The 13,085-nt window shown below is 55.7% G+C and overlaps 1 protein-coding gene across 2 annotated transcripts; it reads left to right on the top strand.

The window, feature by feature from the left end:
* Window positions 1-4,477: 4,477 nt before the first annotated feature.
* PPP1R1A (protein phosphatase 1 regulatory inhibitor subunit 1A) lies at window positions 4,478-12,217 on the top strand. 2 transcript variants are annotated; one of them, XM_060026266.1, is made up of 7 exons: window positions 4,478-4,765; window positions 8,291-8,351; window positions 9,359-9,396; window positions 9,760-9,793; window positions 10,388-10,543; window positions 11,435-11,541; window positions 12,089-12,217. In XM_060026266.1, exons 1-7 carry the CDS (start codon window positions 4,682-4,684, stop codon window positions 12,092-12,094), a joined length of 486 nt encoding a protein of 161 aa, XP_059882249.1. In that variant the 5' UTR covers window positions 4,478-4,681; the 3' UTR covers window positions 12,095-12,217. The 2 variants fall into 2 exon arrangements, with proteins under 2 accessions (XP_059882249.1, XP_059882248.1); XM_060026265.1 differs by having other exon boundaries at window positions 4,487-4,765; window positions 9,730-9,793.
* Window positions 12,218-13,085: the final 868 nt, after the last annotated feature.

Raw genomic sequence — 13,085 nt, 5'->3', positions numbered from 1 at the left:
AGGGGGCGTTCTGCAGACCCCCTCCCAATTCTGAAAGTTTTGAAGCCCCCATTTCTTCATCCCTGCCTTTTCCAGAGTCAAAGGAGAAAACATTAGCTAAGATGATCTCCTCGTTACTCACGTTCCTTTCACAAGAGCTGGATGGGCGCCAGGCACTGAGCTAGGCACTCTGTGGACATCATCTTATCCCACCCTCACTAGGATAATAGAGATACCTGTTAGTTACAGATAAAGAAACCAAAGCTCAGAGAAGTTAAACATTTGCCCAAAGTGGCAGAGCTAAGATTTGAACCCAGGAGACGGTTATCTGAGCAATCAGAGGTCATTGACCTTCCGCCTTCCCTGATGCACCTCATTCTTGTACTTTCACTTTGCAGTATTTGTCATTTATCATTACCTAGTTACCCTGCTCCACCCGGAGCCCTGCTAGGCTGTAAGATGCCAGTGGACAGAGAATGTACTTATTTTGTGCTCCACTGTATCCCCAGTGCTTAGCACGATGCCTGGCACATATGAATACCTGATAAAGATTGGTTGGAAGTATAAATTCAACCTGTTAGAGAACTGGGGTGGAAGGCGAGGGATTGGGTCTTCTAGACTAGTGATGATCACAGGGTTAAAATGCATTTCAAGAGGTCCTCTGGTCTATGCCCCTGCTTCAGGTTCAGCCGTTGCCTCCAAATCTGGCTTATTGGGGAAAACATTGGCATGGGTTCAAGTCCTTGGGAGAGCTGCTTCCTCTCTCTCGGCCATAGTTTCCCCTCTCTAGCTCAAGGAGGTTGGGTTGACTGATCTTTACATCTCTTCCACCTCTACCAGTTTGTGGTTCAAGAAGAGGCAAAGCATTTTGGAAATGAGCATCCCCTCGATTTGAATCTCCAGCTCTGGCCCCATTCCCAACACTGCCATCTGCAAGGGGGTGTGCACCCAAGCCTGGCAGAATCGCGACAATGGGGTTTTTTGCAGGCAAACCAGCACTCATGCAGCTGGAGAAGGCTGGGCCTTCCAAGTCATCCCCTGAGAGGCCACACATCTACTCCAACGGTGCTGCTGGGGCTCACAAGAAGTTCTGGAAACTTCTCTTGCAGACATGGCTTCTAGATGGGCTTTGGAGCCCCAGGGGGCAGACAGCCTCACTGCAGGATACCCGCACCTCAGTTCTAGATCCAGTCCTGCTCCTCACCTGGTTTCCCTCCTTCTTCACAAGGCACAACCCCTAAAGACTCTCACTCGTTTCCAGAAGAGCAAAACCACCCCAAAGGACAAAGATTCGCTCCCCAGGAAGGATTTTTCAGAGCAGATGCCACCAGTTCTGAGATGATTCCAAAGGAGTTTCCAGAAATGTTTGAGAAACTGCGGCAAATTGGTAGGAGCATATGGCTTCCCAGGGGACCACTTGGATAGGGTCATTACTCCTTTGGGTGTATAAAGTCCTCAGAGCTGAATGCGTGGAAAGTGCGCATGCATCATGTTTTCTTTTTGAATTTTATTTGACCTCATGTTTTCAACAGGCAGGAGTTTAGCCCTGCCACACTGACCAGCAGGGAGACTCAAAGATAGAGGTAAGGGCTTGGCCTCCTGGGTTCTAATCATAATTCCTGCCCTCCTTCCTGGTTGGGTGTGGGGATTAGTAAATTAACGCAGGAGAAGGTTAGTGGGGGGTGAGGATGACAGACAAATAAAAGCAGAAATGCTGAGAGCCACAAAGAGCCGCCACATTAAGCCAGAGTCCAGCTTGGAGAGTAGGGGCGGGCGGGAGCTGTGAAGCAATTGCATCACCGAGTCACATCCCTGTAACCTTAAATATTTCATGGACCCAGAAGTACACCACGTGGAACAGCTGCTGCTCCGCCGGTGGGGCCGGGACTGCGGCAGGGATGTGAACGCTTGCACACACACAAGCACACCTTGCACAGACACGTGCAAGCCAGGGACGGGGCAGGCTCCGCTCTTACTCATTCTAGGAAGGGCTCCAAGAGCAGGCATTGCAACTCCCAGCCTCATGTGCAAGCGACCCACGTCTTCTTCCACCCACAAGCCCAACAGGCACCACAGTCACCCACCCAGCTCCGGGGATAAGAAAGGTCAAAACGACATCACAGGCCTTCACAGACAGACCCCTTCCAACTTGTGTAGCAACCCCAGGACCAGAGGCTGCAGCCAGCCACACTCCCCTCCCCGATACCCATAAACGTTTTGCCCACCCACCCCCACGCTCCTGCCAGAAGCAGGAGCTGCCTTTCCTCCCTCCCCGCTCTCTCCCCTCCTCTGCCTCTACCCCAGCGCTGGCTGCTCCCAGGAACCCTTGTCCTACACAGCCCCCATCAGCCATCTCTCCAGAGCCTGAGCGCTCTGGGCCCTCTCCTGACCTGGAGCTTTCAGCGGAAGGGAGTCTGAGGATCTGGAGCTTGAGAAGGGAAACGGAAGTGTGGATGTGAGCCTTTGGGAGGAATTTCCACGACCAAACCCAAGTTTGAAGGGAATACGGCAAACTGGGTGACTGCGGTGGGTGTGGAGGGTCTTCTTTTGAGAACCTGGAAAGGTGACTCCCCTAACTCTGCTGTCCTGCCAGGAGATAACGCGACAATAATAACAGCAGCTATCAATGAATTGAGGGCCTTCTATGTGCCAGGTGCCTTACCTCCTATGATACTGAACCTTATCTGGTAGGGACAATTCTGCCCATTTTACAAATGTGGAAATCAAGCCTCAGCGAGGGGCATCTGAGTCCCCAGAGACGGGGGTGTGGGAGTCCTGGCTTCAAGTTCCAGGTTCCAGGGTCCTGGTGGAATGGTGTAGGGGAGGGACAAGTCACCTATTTAAAGGACACCTTGGACCTTGCTCTGTGTATGTGTAGTTAGGAGATGGGTGAGCGGAGGGAAAGCCAGAGAGAGCACCTGGGTCCTATTGGGCCCCCTTGTCCCCCACCCTAGCCTTATCTTCTTGGCTTCAGTGCCTTCACACACCCTCCTCCCAATGTCACCTGCGGGGAGGGGAGCAACTGGAAGGGAGGGATCTGAGGATCCAACCAGCTGTTATCCAGAACGGCCCCGCTACCTCAAAGAGAGCACAAAGGGACCATGCATGTGTAGGCTGGGTGTAGGGGGTCATTTCTGGAGTCCAAGCGACAGCAAAACAGGAGAGAATTAACAGCAGATAGAGGTCTGGCTGGCCCACTGCGTGCCTATAGCCCCAGCCTTGCCCTGAGAAAAGTGAGCCACACCTGTTTTGTGTAAAGGGATACGGTTAGGGGGAAGGGCAGGGGAGGTTATTTGGGGAGGTAAGATGGAAAGGGGCAATGTGAAATCCAGGCCAGGGAAGGGCTGCCTGGAAAAGGAGGCAACTGAGGATTTAGGCTGACCACTTAGAGGAGAGGATGATCCCAGGGTTCCCAGAGAACCAGGCATCAATCTGTACTGAACGTGCCAGTTGCTCAGTTTAAGACTAGAGAGACAGATCTCTGGCCCCGGCCTCTGCCCAGCCCCTCCCTCAGAGCTCCCTCCCCCAAAGATGCATCCAGCCCTGCCCTCCTCAGTGCCCAGCACCTCTCCTCCCTCTACCCAGTGGCCCCCAGCCCCTGGCAGAGTGCCCACCAGCTCCGGTGAATATCCTATCTCCCTCACTCAGTAGTATTGACATCTTGGTCCTACACCAAACTAGTAAGTTCTTCACATAGTCTCACCTCCATCCCTTCAGTTACAGCAGATCCTTTTCATTATTCTGCCAATAGTGGAACTGGAAACCAACCCCATCTATAAACAAGCCACCCCACCAAAGGTGTTTCCCTCTCCATCCCCGGGGAGCGTTCTCCCCAGCAGGCCTTTCACCTGCTTTACATCCCCAGAATTTAGCAAGCAAGAAGAGAAACGTATTTCACAAGCATTACTGGCTCCCCACACCCACTTCTCCTTCTGCTGAGTCCCAGATGGTCCTGCTCCCTGAGCCCTCCACCCACTGCCATCAGCACTTCAAGACAGAGGCTCTGGATACCCTCTAAGGTCTTCGGTTCCCCCTCTCGCTGCACAGTGAACCCAGACCTGTACCCAGACCCCACGCCTCCCCTCCAAGTTTCCACCTCCGCTCTAGCAGTCTCCTCTCAGTGGAAAGTCTCTCTCCTGGTCTAACTTTAATCCCTCCTGCTGCAAGCCTAGATCCCCTTTCTTTCTTTTCTCTATGAGGCGACCCCTTTAAGATCAGAAAGGAAATCTTCCTCTAGCGTTTGCAGCCTCCTCTCTGGCAGCGCCCCTCCACATTCCCAGCCCCTCAATTCTGCCCCAGCCTGGAGAAGTTCATCGTGGCCACTCCCCACCTCCACTCCCCGCCCAGAACTCTAAGGATCCCCGCATACCCATCCGGTTTGTGTCCACAGCGACCGGGACCCAGGTTCGCCCGCCAGCGGGGCGGTGACCCCCGCCAGCCGGCGGCGCAGCCACCACGGGGTTAAGGCTCCGGGCGTGGGGAAGAGGAGGGGGCCGGGAGGGGCGGGTGCCGAGCCAATCGGCGGCCGCGGAGTCCCCGGGGCCGCGAGCCGAGAGCGCTGAGCCGGGAGCCGAGAGCCAAGCGCGCCCGGCTGGGGCCGGGCCGGAGCGGAGCGAAGAGGGAGCGCTCCCGTCCCAGCCCCGAGTCCGCCGCCTGCCCGCCCGCCGCCGCCGCCGCCGGCCCAGCGGCCGCCGCCCCAGCCATGGAGCAAGACCACAGCCCCCGGAAGATCCAGTTCACCGTCCCGCTGCTAGAGCCGCACCTTGACCCCGAGGCGGCGGAGCAGGTGCGGAGCGGGGCGGGGCGGCAGGGAACTCGCCCCACAGAGGACGAGGGACCCCTGGACTGTGCGATCCGAGACCCCCGCTCAGTCCTCCCTTGGCGGTGCGCCCCTGCGAGCGCCGGCGCGCTGTTTGCGGGGGGTGGGGGTCTTCTCTCCCCTCCCCCACCGTGGAAACCCCATCTCCCCAGCTGTGCTTCTTCGAGACGGACTGAAGGACGAGAGCCTGCCCTCGAAGCCGGTCCCCGCGAGAGTCGCTCCCTGCTTTCCCAGCCCTGGGGGAGGGGGCTTGCCTGAGGACACGACCCCTCCCCCCTTCGCCAGTCTTTCATCCCCCACCCAGTCAACACCCTGCCAGAGTTTCTGAGCTCGGAAGGGGCGCCCAAAGGTGTCGGAGGGCCTAAGGGAGAGGGCAGGTAATGGAGGGAGTTGAAAGAGGAGAAAGAGCCCCCCCAGCTCTTAATTGGGGGCGACCCTGCCGGACCCCAGAGGGTGAGGACAAGAAGGGCTGAGGAAAACTGCGAGGGCTGGGGCTTGGGGGAGAGGAGTGGTCGTGTCTGCAGGCTGACTCCGCGCTCTTCAGGTCTGGACACTGGGTCCTTATTCCCATCTCCTGCCCTTTGGATCGGTTATGGGGCAGGGTGGGGGGGCGGCGGGAAGGGGAGGGCATGGAGAGAATGGCCCTGGGGAGCGCGGAACGAGCGCTTTCTCGGGGCTGGGGTCCTAGCTGGGCGTGGGCAAGAGAGAAGCACTGTGCTGGGCTGGGCTCAAGGGGTGGGAGTCCAGGGCCCTGGCCCAGCCTCCGGGCCTGGCCTATTTTTAGCTCCGAGCAGCCTGGCAGAGGCGGCAGTGTATGAGACTGTGTGAGCAAGTGTGTGTATCAGGGAGAGTGAGCCTGTGCGTGGAGACGGTGACCACCCGCGGTCGCTACTACCACCCATTTGCCAAATATTTGCTCGTTTGCTTGTTGCTCCATCTCTTTTCGGGTTCTCTATCCATTTGCCTAGACATCCCTGTTCCTAAAGACTATCCATTGCCCACAAGGTCACTTCTCTGTTTCTCCCAACCGGCTGCCAGGGCTCTGGCTGGGCCTCCCCACCTGAGAAAACTCTGACCTCTTGGGATGGGCTGGAGAGAGTGTTCTTTCTGCTGCTCCAGCTGTTTGGTGGAATAAGGTCTGATGTGAAGGGAAAGGTTGGGTACACACGCTCTCCCTATAACGTTAGCTTCCCAAAGTGTGGGGAGGGGTTAGGGACCTGTGTCTCCATCCTCTCCCTGGCCTGTGGGGGGAGCCGGATCTCCAGACCTCTAAGGTGTGACAGTAGGAGGGAGGGTGGTGGGACTGCAAACCTCCTGAGGATGAGGAGGGTGGAGAGCCAGGGGCATGGGGAGCGTCCCCTTGGGGTCAGGGAAAAGGCTATTATGCCTAGAGGCAGGGGGCCGGCTAAGATAACCTCAGACCCAGGGAAAAGGGCCCAGGAGTGTGAGCTACGGGCTCAGGGGTGAGGTTCCAAGCAGAAATGCCTTCCACTGGCACAGCCAGTGCTCACTGCCTGACACCTGCCTCTGTTTGGCGTTAGATGTGGCAGGTGTAGGTGTGTGTTGGGGGATGGCAGGCCAGCTGGCCCAGGGTTCTGGGGAGCAGGGGAGGAGAATGAGGCAGTGCTATAGAGCCAGAGGGAAAAAGAGCTGGGACTTCAGCCTGCTTTTCTCTCGTCTTCAGAAATCTGTGTCTGCTCAGCCTGAAATTCTACCTGCAGTCTAACTTCAACCCCCCTTGCCGTGTTACCCAAGTGTGTAGGCAAAAAGTTCCAGGCTTGGCAGAAACACCTAACCCAGAGTGACATGAGAGGGCGGCAGGGGTTGGAAACTCTGAGTTATGGAGCACAGAGTGGCAGGGGATGGAGGGGTGCCCGCAGCTACCAGGTCCTTGGCATAACTGGTTTGGAAAGAAATCAGAGGCAAACGCACCAAGTGTCCTTGAGAACTAGGATTTGTGATCGGGGCATGGAAAATAGGAGACCGCCTACTCATTTGCTAGTAGTTCAGGTGCCTGGGAGGTACTTCAGGAAGTCTAACTTTACTCCCTCCTCCTGTAGGACATCAAAATCCTCAAGGACTCTGAGTGCTTAGAAATCTTGTCCAAGGCAAGGACATTGGTTAAGGGACCTGTCCAAGATCACAGAGCCCTGCTGCCCTCTCAGAGGTCCTTTCTGTCAAACTTGCAGACTCCTTCTCAGGCTCCCAACCCCCATTAATCCCCACCCCCACCGCACCCTCTCCCTCTCTCAGCTCCCCTCCCCCAGGGCAGGAAAGAAATAGAGAGGAGTCCTGTCTCAGGAGAAGGATGGCCTCACCCCACATGCACGGAGCACACTTGCCCACCTGCTGGCCCCCAGCACGTTTGCACCAGGAATAGCCAGCGACGGACTCACAGATAATGTCTATGCTGTGCGTGCTTGTATGCACACACAAACACACACACAGAACTGCCAGGGACCTTGAAATGCCACCAGAAACAGATGCTGCTGGATTCTCCTAAGAAAACAGTCCCTACCCCAACCTACCCCCATTCTATGTACCCATTTCTTCTTTGAGGTGTCCTTCTCTCAGATTAACCCTGCCCCCCGCTAGGGCTGATACCCACTTTCTGCCCTGGAGGGAGCCGCAGGGACTCCAACCCCACGGTACCCTTCACTTTCAAGCCTCCAGAGAAACGGAAAAAACTACGTGTCCCAAGAGTCCTTGGACTGACTTCAACAACAGTCAACTTTATTGGCAGCAAGACAAAAGAACAGAGGCGGGGAAAGGGGGCTCAGAGGCCCAGCAGGGAATCCGCTCTTATCTGTTACTTCCTTAGAATCGGACCCCAGAGCCCAGGATAAGATTTTTCAGTTTAGCTTTAGTCCCTGACCAGGGTCCCGCCTCACGCTTCTCCTCATATTATATTTACCATGACAAGGATTTCTCTAGGCCGTATTTCCTCACAAATCAGAAAGGCAGTGTGTACAAGGATAGGGAGGAGATGAGGGAGGGAGGGGCATGGGCCAGGTGAAGGCACGTTCAGACCCACCTTCTCTGTGTTGTCCTCCCAGGCTGGGTGGGGATCGAGGGGCGCTCTCCGCCGGTGCTGGCCCACTACAGGTTTATGTCCATTTGGGGAGTGGTCTGGGAGACTAAGGGGAAAGTTTTGTGCCCTCTCGGGTTATTTCTGACCATTGATCCAGGATGGACGGAAGGACAGCAGGCCAGAAATCGATGCATTAGCGCAGATATAGCTGCTGAGATGGAGAGCTGGGACCAGGACCCGGGGAGATGCGGAGACAGAAAGGGGGTTGGGGAAAGCAGGGAGTGGAGGTGGTCTTCTGGGTCCCCAGGGCAGAGGGATGGGCCCAAGAACGTCCACCCGGAGAGCGTGGGTTCAGTGTAACGTGGCACTTTTGGAGGTGTGCTAAGTGGGCGGCCTGGATTATGTTACCGAGTGTGCGCGGGGCTGCGATGCTTCCACGTGTACTTGACCTCTTCCCTCAGATCCGGAGGCGCCGCCCCACCCCTGCCACCCTCGTGCTGACCAGTGACCAGTCATCCCCAGGTAACCCCAGGATGGGTCGCTGAAGGGAGTAGGGGCTGCTGAAGACAGCTGGGTCCCAGTGAGAGAAGGTGGGTGCTAGACAGGAGGGCACATCTGAGGAGCCCGCGGTCTCCTCAGTCCTGGAGGCAGGGAAGCGGTGGCTGGGTTAGCAGTGGGATTTCCTCCGCTTTGGAAAGACAGAGCAGTGCTAGGAAGCGGGGGAGACAACCTGGTTCCTAAGCCCCCCAGGAGTTGGGGTGGTCAACGGAGTGTTGGTTGCTGTGGCAACAGCCTTCCAGGTTTCTCCAGCAACTGAGAGGCTGCTGCCCCCACTGCCAGAGGCGGTGACAGCTGTGAGGGGGAGGGACCAACGCCATCAGCTATTCTCATGGCCCCCAGAGGGGAAGGGGAAGGTTAGAAACAGCTCAGGGAGCAGCTGGCATTCTGGTCACCAGTGTCTCCATCAAGGTCTGGGGAGAGAACAAGGTCTCAGAGAATGTCAGGGGCGCTGGCGAGAGAGTGGAAGAGAGGTAGTGACGCTAATAAGCCGGACTGGAATTCAGGATACCTGAGTCTCCAACTTCCTCCAACTACTAAAAAAGACTGTCCTGGGCCCTGCACACGATAAGTTTGCTGTTCTCTATCCGGTGTTCCCTCCTAGGCATGTTTCAGTTCTGGATCGGGGGTGGGGGGCTGATTGGAAGGAGACAGGGAGGAAAAGGACAAAAGGACCACAAAGCCTGCCTTCAAGAACCTCCAGGTCTGAGGCAAGGATGTAGATGCAGACTGACCACAGAGGCAAGGACAGGACTAGAAGCAGGAGGAGGTAACGCCAGCCAGCAGAGCAGGAGGGAGCTGGAGGGAAGAGGCTGGGGACAGCCACAGTCAGGGCCAGCTTCCTAGGGACAGATGTGAGGGACGGATCAGGAAGGAGGTGATGGCAGAGGCTCCTCCCCTTGGGAAGTCAGTCTGCGGGACCCCCTGGGTTTCCCATCCTCATCACTTTCTCCTTTCCCTCCTTCCCTCAGAGGTGGATGAAGACCGGGTCCCCAACCCGCATCTCAAGGTGAGCTGGCCCCTCCCGCTCAGCCCAGCACAGAGAACCCCCAGACCCATTAGAAGATTATTCCTCAACCCCCCCTCTTAGGACCTTTTGTCTCCCTCTTTCTTGTACCCCCCCAAAATGTTCTTGAGTGGATGTACACACATGGTCCTCTACGTTCTCCCATACACGGTCTCCTTGCTCACCATCATAGGGGTGGGGGCCGAGGAAGCAGGAGTTTTCTTCCCCCACTTGCTGAAGCCCACACCTACCCCCAGTCTCCAGTCCCACAGCATGGCACGGCAGGGAGGAGGGCGAGAAGGGCGGACGCCCACCTGTGCTCTGTGCCCTTCACAGTCCACTTTGTCCATGTCTCCACGGCAACAGAAGAAGGTGATGAGGACCACACCCACAATGAAAGGTTCGGAAGACTCTTCCCCGCTATGCCTGACGCTGAGCAGTGGCCAGGATGACCCGTTTGGAAGGAATCCTTGGGAAGTCATTACGTCTGCCTTTATTAAAGGAGAGTTGTTGCTGGACCGCCCGGGGCTGCATTCCAGCTCTGCCACCCACTAGCTGGGTGGCCTTGGAGAACCTGCTTAACCTACAGGGGCCCTGAATACTACCTCACTTTGGCAGTTAAATAAAGTATGTGAACTCACCCGGCATAGTGCACAGCACAGAGGAGGTACTCAAATATTTCTTGAATCTAAATTGAGTCTTTTCTCCTGACCCCAAAGGAGACCAGGTATCCCAGCAAATCAGGAGGATCTTTTGAGCTTAAAGGCTCTTCCTTTCCCCTCCCTTACCTTTGAAAAAAGTACATTTTATTGTCTAACATTAGTCCCTCCTTATTGTACAGCAGATGTCCCTCCTTGTTCAATCTCAGACAGGAAAGTCAAACCACACGGGCAGTGTGTGCTGGCCCTCTAGTGGGGCTGTCACATCTGAGGGTCCATGGAGGAAGCCTGGGGCAGTCACGTCCAATGCTCTCTCCCTTTCTGTTTGCCCTCAGAGCTCCAGATGATGGTCGAACATCACCTGGGGCAACAGCAGGAGGGAGAGGAGCCTGAAGGAGCCGCCGAGAGCACAGGGACACGGGAGTCCTGCCCACCTGGGATCGGAGACACAGCAGCGGAGTCGTGGCTGGGCACCTCTGGGAAAGCACACAGTACGTTCAGGCTGGGGAGGGACCAACCCCGGGCGAGGCCAGCCTTCCCCGTTGTAGGGAGGGGCCTAGCAGTAGCCAGAAACTGTCTTGAGAGTATGGAACTTTGCATGGACAGCGTGTGTTTGCATCTCTTCATCTTTCTTTACTGAATGACACCATCCCCTTCCAACTTGGACTTCAGAGCTCCCTATTGTATCGGGGGAGCCCGGCGGCATGGGGGCAGCCTTCACAGGCTGGAATCCTGGCTCTGCCACTTTATCAGCCCAGAGGTCTTCAGCAGCTTAACCTCAATCAGTAGAGTGATAATGATGGCGCCTATCGCATCGGGTTGTGTGTGAAACTTCAGTGAGACTGGTCCTTGGCCCAGCAGAGAACACAAAGTATGCAAGCAATGGAACCTGCCTGTCCACGAGTCCTTATCCCAGGTGTGGGCCGGAAGGCAGAATGTTTCCAGTTTTATGAAGGTGACACGGTATATACACCATATGTTCCATAACACCCCAGCAGAGCCCCCTGTAATCGAACACGTGAAGATTTCTGCAGGGAAATGCGTGGTCACACGAAGTGGGATAAACAGGCTATCAAACGCTCATCTCTGTTCAGATCAGGTTTAGCCACACTTGGAGATCATACCCCAAATTTTAAGCTTTTTTTTAGAGGGTTTTTTTTTTTTTTCGATTTCCGATTGCAGATTTTTTAAAAAATAGTGAACCTAAGTAGTCATTGTGACCAGAGAAAACCCTGTTGGTCTTGCCCCGTTGCCTTCCACTTGGTCTTGGGCTCCTCTCAGGGCTTGTTGAAGTATGGGCTAGGGTGAGTAGAAGCAGCTGCCTCTCTGCAAGGCCTCGTGAATACTACCTGTCCCTCCCACCACCTGTTCTTCCTCCTCAGAGCCTGCAGAATCCATCCCTAACACTCAGGAGAGGGGCAGTGAGAAACCCAGCACAGAGGAACCCTCAACCCATAGACCACCATTGGATTCCAAGGGAGCCAGTTCGGTAAGACCCCAGGGCTGGGCTGCCCAGTCTGCAGGAGAGCAGGCTGTGTGGGGAGGGTGAGGGCTAAGATCTGGAGTCAAGGAAAAGGGGGACAAAGGACCAGCTTCAGTCACTGAAAAGCTGTCGTCTGTGGCCAGAGGATTTGCATCTCCCCGGAAGGACAGACAAAGAGAAACGGGATAACAGTGCAGCAGGAGGCAGTGAGGTTAGACTCTGTCTGAGGATTTCTGGCTCCTGGAATGGGTGATGGAAGTAGACCATGGATTTTCTGATAAAGGGCATTTGGAACCCAAAGGGAGATCCTCACCTGTCCAGGCTGGTGAGCAGTGGTCCTGCCTGGAGTGGACACACGGATGAAATAATCCTGTGAGCTCTGATTCTACAGTCTCCCCTCCCCTTTGTAGACTGGACACGGGGCCAGGGACTGGAGTCAGACATGAGAAGTTAGATGCCTAACGGGATGGTTGGGCACACCAGCAGGGGAGGGGACAATAGGACCTCAGGCCTCTCACTCACTTTCTCTTTCTACCTGCTTCCCTTGCAACAGGTCTGAGAGTGAAGGAGGTATCTTGGAATCAAGACTGCAGTTGGGAATGCACGGACACTGGATTTGTTTATTTCTTCACTTTTGGGGAAAATCTCTTGTTTTTAAAAGTGATAAATTTAGTGTTAAGTCCTTGGTATTCTCCTTCTTTCCCAACTTGGAGAATCTTTTCTCCCTCCCGTCTTGTCCTGCCCTCTCTATAGCCCCCCTCCCTCTTGCCCAGCTGCCTCCAGGAAGGAGGAAATAAGGAAGCTGGGCAGGAGCCTTGAGAAGGGAGGAGTTTTTCCCCAGCCTTGCCCTGACTTGCTGGGTGGGGAAAGAGAGCTGAGGGTCAGATAGGTAGGAGGACTGACTTCCGGGGTACCAAGAAGGAAGGATGGCCCCAGGCTCTCTTCACATTGAGGAAAAGATACAACCACCTGGCAGGGCTGCCCTGAGGCCTTGGAGCCCTAAGGCCCGTATGGCTGCGACGCTGCTGTGGGCGCCATCTGCTGAACAAAGCTTGGAACTGCACCCTGGCACTTGGCCCATGGGAAAGAGGCGGGGCGTTGCGTGGATGCCTCCCTGCCTGCCCTCCAAGCCTCAGTGATCCCCAAGCTTCAGGATGTGTTCCCTCTCCAGCTGTGCGGAGACCACCACCCAGACTCCAACCTGTTAGCCAAGCTAGATTGAGGACACAGTGGCTATTCACGAAGAGGCCCTTGCTGGGAACTGGAAAGGTCACCTCTCCCCCTTGTCCAAGACACCAAGGGGCCAGGGTAAACGACGAAAGCTGAGAAGTGAAGAACCTTCCTCAGACCCCACAGCCAGGCCTCTCCTGTCTACTGCTTTTGATTTTTCCGGGCAGTGGAGAGAGGAGAGGAGGGGAGGGGAGATTCACCCCTCTTTACTGAAGAAGTAGTGCGATGGAGAGAAAAAAGAACTTCAGAAGTGTAAGGTCCCCTTCTGCCACCCTTGCTGTGCACCTCAGGCAAGACCTCACCTCTCTGGGCCTCCATAT

The sequence above is a fragment of the Delphinus delphis genome, chromosome 11, assembly GCF_949987515.2.
Source record: "Delphinus delphis chromosome 11, mDelDel1.2, whole genome shotgun sequence".
NCBI lineage: Eukaryota > Metazoa > Chordata > Mammalia > Artiodactyla > Delphinidae > Delphinus > Delphinus delphis.
Note: the sequence above shows the minus strand (reverse complement) of the source record. Positions and strands in the feature narration are given on the sequence as shown.

What these genes read in the sequence shown, in the direction of transcription:
- PPP1R1A (XM_060026265.1), top strand. Translation starts at nt 4,682, where the DNA reads ATGGAGCAAGACCACAGCCCCCGGAAGATCCAGTTCACCGTCCCGCTG. An exon ending in CAGTGACCAGTCATCCCCAG is followed by an intron (nt 8,352 to 9,358) that starts GTAACCCCAGGA and finishes TCCTTCCCTCAG; the next exon opens with AGGTGGATGAAGACCGGGTC. An exon ending in GACCACACCCACAATGAAAG is followed by an intron (nt 9,794 to 10,387) that starts GTTCGGAAGACT and finishes GTTTGCCCTCAG; the next exon opens with AGCTCCAGATGATGGTCGAA.